The sequence below is a fragment of the Austrofundulus limnaeus genome, unplaced genomic scaffold, assembly GCF_001266775.1.
Source record: "Austrofundulus limnaeus strain Quisiro unplaced genomic scaffold, Austrofundulus_limnaeus-1.0 Scaffold36, whole genome shotgun sequence".
NCBI lineage: Eukaryota > Metazoa > Chordata > Actinopteri > Cyprinodontiformes > Rivulidae > Austrofundulus > Austrofundulus limnaeus.
Window position 1 is genome coordinate 1,449,679 of NW_013952438.1, and position 9,182 is coordinate 1,458,860.

At 44.3% G+C, this 9,182-nt stretch overlaps 1 protein-coding gene across 1 annotated transcript in view; it reads left to right on the forward strand.

Moving 5' to 3' along the window:
- notch1a (notch receptor 1a) overlaps positions 1 to 9,182 on the forward strand; it is a gene marked incomplete in the record, with an annotated part of 35,087 nt that overhangs the window by 10,828 nt on the left and 15,077 nt on the right. The window contains 11 exon segments of the mRNA XM_014006538.1: positions 536 to 798; positions 887 to 1,225; positions 2,175 to 2,297; positions 2,431 to 2,664; positions 2,750 to 2,905; positions 4,083 to 4,268; positions 6,298 to 6,411; positions 7,014 to 7,127; positions 7,263 to 7,496; positions 7,581 to 7,691; positions 8,902 to 9,094. Of these exon segments, the coding sequence (XP_013861992.1) occupies positions 536 to 798; positions 887 to 1,225; positions 2,175 to 2,297; positions 2,431 to 2,664; positions 2,750 to 2,905; positions 4,083 to 4,268; positions 6,298 to 6,411; positions 7,014 to 7,127; positions 7,263 to 7,496; positions 7,581 to 7,691; positions 8,902 to 9,094 (2,067 nt within the window).

Here is a 9,182-nt window from a genome sequence, read left to right on the forward strand (position 1 = left end):
ATATATATATATACACACACGAATCATCATTCACACTTCAAGGAATTTCTATGTAATTATAGTGACTTGAGCTACATCGATATAATAATCAGTTAGAACCATGTGACTGTAGCTGCAGTTGTCCTTGTCTAGATAAGAGAGCTGGAGCGCTTAAAGCCTGAATGCAAAACCTCATAGGGACACACATGGGCGGCACAGGCCCCTTGATCTCCTCATTCATTCAGGATGAATGTGGACAGCTTGGGGGCAAAAGGTAGATGGGAACAGGCTGTTATGGCTCGGCCATTTAGTGGTGTCTGTTGTCCTAGCTGAATGTGTTTTCAAGGTTACGAGAGTGCCTAATCCAGAGAGACACACTAGAACAACATGCTGTCCCTGGGCGGGAAACTTTCAGTTCCCTTCCCACTCCCACCACCACTGTCCCCTTCCTAGTATTCCCAATTTGTTTAAATATTTGTTCCTGTGATTTAGACAAAAAGGTAGTTGTTTTCTAATTATCTCTGCCTCCACTTCCTGTCTCATTGTCTTCTCACAGGTGTCCCAGTGACTACGTAGGTGACCGGTGCCAGTATCCCAGCCCATGCAGCCCTTCACCTTGCCGCAATGGTGGCAAATGCCAACCCGTTTCACATGGCAACACCTTTGATTTCCACTGCGTATGCCGCCTGGGTTTTACCGACAGACTGTGCCTGACCCCCACGAACCATGCCTGCATGAACTCACCCTGTCGCAATGGAGGAACATGTGAACTCATTAGTCTTTCTGTCTTCCGCTGCAACTGCCCACCAGGATGGTCAGGTATGCAGCAAACAGTATCAAGCTGCTTGACGTGAGTATACCTTTTCCTCTCTCTGATTTCGCCGTATCTTTTGTTATTATTTTTCAGGCAAGACCTGTCAGACTCCCAACCCCTGCGCTTCCAATCCATGCGCCAATGGAGGCCAGTGCTCAGCCCTAGATTCTACCTACAAGTGCACCTGCCCCCCAACATTCCAAGGCCAAACCTGCAAGCTGGACGTAAACGAGTGTGCCCAGACTCCCTCTCTGTGTCTTAACGGTGGCATCTGCGTGAATGAGGTTGGCTCTTACTATTGCCGCTGTCCTCAAGAGTTCGCTGGTCAGCACTGCGAGACCGCTTACCAGCCGTGCAGCCCTTCACCATGCCTGAACGGAGGAACTTGTGTCCAGAAGGGAGAAACCACCTTCGACTGCAGCTGCCTTCTAGGTAAAATGCAATCACACATTTATATATAACTCATGAGTAAGGGTGTTTTGGTCCATTTCGAACACGTGATTTTGCTCTAGTGTAGTAAGAAAACATTTGTTTTCCTAACAAAGATAGCTGACCTGGAAAACAGAGCGTTGTGGTAAATTCTGATTGGGAGGAGTCTCTGGTTACTCAGCTCCACTCTTTGCCAGCCGTCCCTGGCAGGATGTAGTCCAACAGACGTTTCCTTCTGATAATCAGCAGCCATCCAGCAAAGCTGCTGACACAAAACATATAGATATACACACCCTATTGACTGGGTCACAGACTCACAAATATTTGTTTTTCAGCCATTCTGAGTGACACCTTTTACTTTGCATGCAAAGATTTCTTTATTTTAATGAGGTTGCAGTCAGATCACCAGCTGTTGAGATATGTATCCCTTTAAACCTCGTCACACTTTTTAGTTTCGCTTCCCCTTAAGTGTTTAATCTAAAAAACTGACCTAAACGCTATTCGATATTTCCGCTGCTCGTGTTTTGCTCTGATTATCTGCTCTTGATTAGCACAATACATGCAGATGAATGAGAGACATTGGTGGATGTGTGTGTTAACGTTTAATCCAAGCTGTGTGCCTCTGTACAAGAAAGCGTTGAGATAGTAAAGCTGCACAACCCCCTGCACAGCTGTGGGTTGGTTGCTAATCAAACCATTGTACCTGTAAAACACCCACTCAAGTCCTTTGATGTCTAAGGAGGACACAAGCTGCACTGTCAGATACAGAGTATTAAAACTGTTTGCCACGAGAATCTAGAGAGGTTATCTTTATTATGTGCTCAAAGATAAAGAGAGGAAGGAAAAGTCTGATTATTAACCATATCTTGGTGTGGTGGAGGCTTTGGTTTTACTGCTCTCAGTGCACACCTTTTCAAATGTTTTGGTCTTGTTTTTGCTCTTTTTTTATCAGGCTTTACAGGGCAGCACTGCGAGCAGAACATCGATGACTGTCCAAATCACAACTGCCAAAACGGTGGTGTATGTGTGGATGGGGTGAACACTTACAACTGCCAGTGCCCACCTCATTACACAGGTTCCCTTTCTTTTTTTCCTCCTTTCCTTTACACAACTCAATTAAAACGGAATAAACATACAAAATAAAACATAAAGTGAGCAAACATCTCCAGCAACAAACTACTCATGTTATTCTTTATTCCCTGTTTCAGGTCAGTATTGTACAGAAAACGTGGACGAGTGTGAGTTGATGCCCGACGCCTGTCAGAATGGAGGAACGTGCCACGACACGCACGGCGGCTACCACTGCGTTTGCGTCAACGGCTGGATGGGGGACGACTGCAGCGAGAACATCGACGACTGTGCCAGCGCGGCCTGCTATCAGGGCGCCACCTGCCACGACCGAGTGGCCTCGTTCTTCTGCGAGTGTCCTCACGGTCGCACAGGTGACGGCTGTTTTCAATATTTCCCGATGCACCGTAAGGACGGATTTCAATGAAATGAGTAAACGTGGTGCGTTTGTGCCCTCAGGTCTGCTGTGCCACCTTGATGATGCCTGCATCAGCAACCCATGTCAAAAGGGTTCTAATTGTGACACCAACCCAGTAAATGGCAAAGCAATCTGCACATGTCCACCAGGTTATACTGGATCAGCCTGCAACTCGGATATTGATGAGTGTGCCCTTGGTAAGTAATAATGTCAGATGATTTTTATCACCTGCTGCCATGAAAGGCAGTAAGTAATGTATCAGCCTGTGTTTGTGTGTCTGTATGTTTGCTTGTTAAGCTTTTTAATTTACCAGTGAACAAATTTAACTAAAACTCCCAGGATGTAATCATTAGATGTACATCTACAACTGATTAACTTTGTAATCAACCTGATTTAAGGTGGCCAGCACAATAAATAAACTTTATCAAGCATAAAAAGAAAAAAAATGGTATAACTTTATACACAATGAGCTAAAATTTGATGTGGTAGTAGCTGTATGTCACTCACAATACACACTAAGTGCTAACAGATTGTGCAAAATCTTTGTTTAATAATAATANGCCCAACCTGTCTACATGTGTTTTGTGGACTTGGAGAAGGCGTTCGACCGTGTCCCAAGGGGGGCCTTGTGGGGGGTTCTCCGGGAGTATGGGGTTCCGGGCCCTTTGTTACGGGCTGTCAGGTCCTTGTACGACCGGTGTCAGAGTCTGGTTCGCATTGCCGGCAGTAAGTCGGGCACGTTTTATGTATCATGTCTTTGTAGCATTCCTGTTTACAGCTAATGACAAATGAATAATAATAGATTATATTTGTAACGCATTTTATATCTGAAAGCAGATCTCAAAGTGCAACAATAAAAGAGGATAAAACAGTAATAAAAATAAAAAAGTAAATAAAATACATAAAAATAAAAAATAAAATGGAATAATAAAAGAGATAAAAGAGAAGTTAACTATAACTTAAACTTGGACATTTATTGTTGGAGCTGACAATGTCTGTCTGTTAGCAAAATATCCATTAAATGGATTTTAATGAAACTCCCAGAAAGTATCCCGATGCATCTCAATAATCCAGGTAGAAAATTTTAAAAACAAGTTGAGTAGGTTTAGAGTTTTACCATCAAAGTAGAACTCTCTGCTACTCAACTCTACTCAACTATTTTAGATCCCAGAAAGTAATCATTGGATGTAAATCTGTAATTAATTACCATTTTGAGTCAACAATCTGGTCAGTTTTATGGGGAAAACAGTAGACAAACATTGGTGTGGCAGTAGCTTACAGTTGTCCATACAGTTGTGCAAGGTGATACCTGGCAAAACAGCATTCCTTTAAAAGCTTTTTTACATATGACAACTTGTGCCTTACACGTTTTAGGTGCCAATCCTTGTGAGCACGGTGGTCGCTGCCTCAACACCAAAGGCTCCTTCCAGTGCAAGTGTCTTCAAGGATATGACGGACCTCGCTGCGAGATGGATGTCAATGAATGCATGTCCAATCCCTGCCATAATGATGCCACCTGCCTAGACCAGATTGGAGGGTTCCACTGCATCTGTATGCCAGGTAAGGCAAGGGTTTGTAGACTTTAAATATTTGGTTGCAAACATCTTTATACAGTTTGAGATATAATCAAATACAGTTTACTGTATTGTACATATATGCAAGTTTCTATTTTCAGATATCTTCTAGAATCAGAATCAGCTTTGTTGTCATTCACACACAACATCAAAGATGCAATGCAGAACGAAATTGCAGTTAAGAATACTCCATTCAGGAGAAAGACATACATAACAAACATGGGGGTGAACATATGATCAGGTCTAGCACAAACACGGTCACGCTACCTTTAGCAGCTTGGAAAAAAACACAACAGGATAGGTGAGTTAAAAAAAGTTGTCCTGATCCCATATTTACTCATAAAAACAGAATCATATGCACAAAAAAACAACTTGCTAAAGCAAGGCAGCTGGGGAGGGGCGGGGGTTGGAGATCAAACACATGGTGTGGGGGGCGGGATTCAGTGGAGCCGGTGACGTTCCAGGTTAATACACCGTGCTGGAACCAATCCAAGACCAGGACCCACCAGAGTCCAGAGACCAGGTCTTATCCTCCCCTGCTCAGTCCCAGAGTTCAGGGTTTCCCCTTTCTCCATCACCACAGCCTTCAGACCGATCCTCACAGATGATACGGGGATAGGGAGTGGGGAATCAATCCTTTGTTGACATATCCTCCCAGTTTTGATAAACTGCTGACTGACCAATGTCAGCAGCTGCTGGGATCCAAAAGATAAACACAATTGTTTTGGGACAAGCGGCCTCGAATTTCTTTCCGCTTTACAGTCTTAACTGCATCTCTTAAATTGCGAAAATGCCAAATGTTCCGAATTTCATCACCTCCTCTTCCGTCTGAAACTTCACCCAGGTGTAATCCTACATCTCACGGGCACGCTGCTGAACTGTGATTCTCGTCATAATCACATCCTGTTTGCAACTTATTTCCCCCAGCGTCTGAGTCTGTGTGTTACCAGTATGGGAGATTCCATCCATGGTTCCTGACAGCTTTTCACAGGCCCGAACTGCTGTCAGGATTGCTTTCATTTTCCGATAAGCCAGATGTCCGCCTCCACCGATCAGCAGAAATCCAGTTATCATAAATCCAAATATGTACAAATCTTCCACATCTTCAATGGAAAGCGGTGCCAAACAGATCAGATTCCAGCCCCAAGAACCACTGACCCGACCAGCAGCAACTATTCCACTGGGATAGCTACATTCCCCATGTTCCAATCTCAATGTGGAAAACATAGTGTCAGTTGTGTTCAGAGACCAGTTGACCAAATCCATAATTCATTTTGTTTCTGGCTGAAAGGTAGAAGAAAGACTTGAAAAAGCTGCGAAGCAGGAAAGGAGGGACCGGTTCGGGAGAGCGAGCAAAAAGCATGCGACTCCTCTGAAGGCCAAACAGAAAAAAAATAGAAATAAATAGAATAATAATAGAATAATGTGACCCTGACAAAAAAATGTTTAATTTCAGTTTATTGTGCATCCAAAAAAAAATCAACTCTTTCTGTCCCGATTGGTCCAAATCTGTTACGTATCTATTTTTTCTGTAGTTGCTGTTCACACATGTACTTCACAGCTGTAGATTTTGCCCTCTAACAGGTGATATAGTTAAAGAGGTGTGGGGGCAACATCTGTCATCAGGTATAAGGAGGTGGGACACAATGCAGATAGTATGCCGAGAAAATCATTGCTTTCCCTTTACAGAATCCCTGTTGGGTTGATTTAGAATTTTTTTCTATCTGGACAGGGCTGCCTTACAAACATTGTGTCAGCTGAGAGTACAAGTAGAAAATCAAACCTGTGTTTCTTACTTGCACACACAAATGTGTGGCATGGTGATGTGATTAAGACTGTTCAAATACAGTAGTCCTATCCTCGTTGTTGACCTCTCACCTTTCATCCTCCTGTTTACATTATTAAGTGTCGTAAAATTTGGTGATGTGAGAAGCCCAAACAGGACAACTCATTCTCTTTAAATAGTAGGTCAGATGGCAGGAATAAAAGTTTGACTACTTTGTTTATCGTTTCAGGGTACGAGGGCGTGTTCTGCCACATCAACACAGATGAGTGTGCCAGCCAGCCTTGTCTCAACAGCGGCAAGTGCATCGACAAGATCAACTCCTTCCACTGCGAGTGTCCCAAAGGTAAGACGATATGTAGAAATTTGCAAACAGGTCCATTTGAGAACGATTTGAACAAAATCAAGCCCTCTTGTTGTCAGTCAACTGGAGCAGAGAAAACATTATACAAAAGGTTGATCATTAACTGATCTGTCAGTGTGTTTAGCTCCTACAGCTCCCACACTGAATGTTAATGATTTACTTCTTCTAATAGTCCCTCTAAACCTTTTATGAGTGAAGTGGAGTGGGCTGCAAAAGCATTAGCATATTTGGCGGGCACGAAAGTTTGTGTTAGAGCTCACAGCGCCAAAATCTGGGGCAGGGATTGGTTTGTAGCTGGTAAGCTGAGGGCCATTGTGTTGTGTTTTAAAAGAAAGGTTTCACTGCATGGTAATCGCAGGGAAGAGGAGGGGGAGGCTGGAGGTGGTGTTGTGAAATGATTTGTAAAGACTTTCAGTGTACTGCAGACCCACTTCAGATGCAAATTAGCTTGCCTGCTCTCAATTTTCATATTTTATGCACTGTAGAAATTGACTGAATATTTAGAACTAAACTGTTTTTAGGAAAATGTGACAGTTTTTGGTTTTAAATACAAGGAAATATTTAATAGTCAGTTTTGTTTGCAGGGTTTTCAGGAAACCTGTGCCAGGTGGATATTGATGAGTGTGCCAGCACCCCCTGCAAGAATGGAGCTAAGTGTACTGATGGACCCAATAAGTACACATGTGAATGTGCTGAAGGTACAGCAGGTTTTATACACATCCATCCAGCCAACCATACATCCATCCTTTCATCCATCCAACCAACCAGCTGTATTTGTAGCATTTTTCCTTTGAGAAAGCTGTAGCATTGATTGAATTGTTCGTATTTTTCAGGTTACACAGGGCAGCACTGTGAGATTGACATCAATGAGTGCTACTCTGATCCCTGCCACTATGGCACATGTAAGGATGGCCTGGCCTCGTTCACTTGCTACTGCCGCCCTGGCTACACTGGCCGCTTGTGTGAGACCAACATCAATGAGTGTCTCAGTCAGCCCTGTAGAAACGGTGGCACTTGCCAGGACAGGGAGAACTCGTACTTCTGTTCCTGCCCTAGAGGCACCACAGGTGACGCTTCACTTGACCTCGAAGACAATATTCTTCGAGAGGCGAATCAGCACCTCTCATTGTTTGACTTCTGTTGTAATGTAGGCTTGAACTGCGAGGTGAACCTGGACGACTGTAAGAGCAAGCCCTGCGACTTTGGGAAGTGCATCGACAAAATCAATGGCTACGAGTGTGCCTGCGAGCCAGGCTACACAGGTGAGTGAATGTACAGGTGCAAGGGGAGTGGTCCCCCTGTGCTTTGGGAGGGGTGGATTTGACAGGTGGCTGGCGGGTCTGCTTTTATGGAACAATGGTGTCATATTGCTCGTACTGGATAGGGAAAAAAGAGAGGACAGCCCCCAAAACCTGATAGCCACACACAGACACACACATAGCTCTAACTTTGTCTTCTGAAAAGACTGTGGCGTTCAGCCTTGAATGACGCTGTAAGTTGATCCTCAAAAAAAAAAAAAAAAAAAAAAACTGGCCTTTAAACACATTTTGGGTGTTTAGAAGTGTGAAACTCCACATTACACCCTTTTGATATTTCAAATTTAAACATTTTCATCTTAATGTTTTTTAGGCTGCTTGTCTACACAAAATGCAAAAGAATGTACGACTCTAGCAGCAAGTTAACCACCATATTTATCTTTTCGTAATGACCCAACAAAGCTGGTTCTTGATGCTAGTTGCATTGTGATTATCCCACAAAAGGGGCAGGGAGGAGGTAACAAGTGTGTGTGATAGTGTGCGTTAGCAGGCTGCTGTGCATCCCTCCTCCTCCTCCTCCGCCCCACCATCTTTTTGTATTCTGCGGGGTGAGTTTGGAGGGAACAGCAGGACTGAGACACAGAGGGGACAGAGGGCCATTGTGACTGAATATCGGGCAGTTGGGCCCTCCTCTTCTTGATTGATGAAGAGCAGTGGAGGAGGGAATAAGACTAGGAGATCAGAGGGGGGTCTAATTGTCACCCGACCGTGTGTGAAACGAGCCCGGCCTTCTGTCCCCATAAACAGTCTTCGGTGAGGTTAGCGCTTAGTCGAAGGGGGTGGGGGTAGCGTGGGTATGAATAGGGAGAGTAGCCGCAGCACACCCACCCCCCCTCCCTCTCCTCTGGCAGGACCTCCCTCTCTCAGATCCAGCTGAAACCTTTCTTCTGCCTATTCATCAAGGCCCCCATTCAGTCAGTGGATAGAAATAAAAAAGGGCCTCCAGAGGCCACCAGGCCAGGCACACAGAAGCTGGAATAGCTTCTGCTCAGTAAATGCTGGGGGCAAAGCACCTCAGCTAGCAGATTATAGTTTTTAAAAAATAACAAACTGGACAGGCACTCCTTGCCTTCTGTATTGATCCAATTAAATGCATCATGCCTTTAAAAATAGTGTTTGCCACACTCTCCTAAAATCCTATTTTACTGTCTCGCAGGCACTATGTGTAATATCAACATTGATGACTGTGCCATCAACCCCTGTCACAACGGTGGCACATGTGTTGATGGCGTCAACAGCTTCACGTGTCTCTGTCCAGAGGGTTACAATGATGCCACCTGTTTGTCCCAGGTGAACGAGTGTGTCAGCAACCCCTGTATCCATGGCCGATGTCAAGACCTTGTAAATGGGTGAGCAAACTTCTACATTTAAGACATGAGAGAGAGAGAGAGAGAGAGAGAGAGAGAGAGAGAGAGAGAGAGAGAGAGAGAGAGTGAG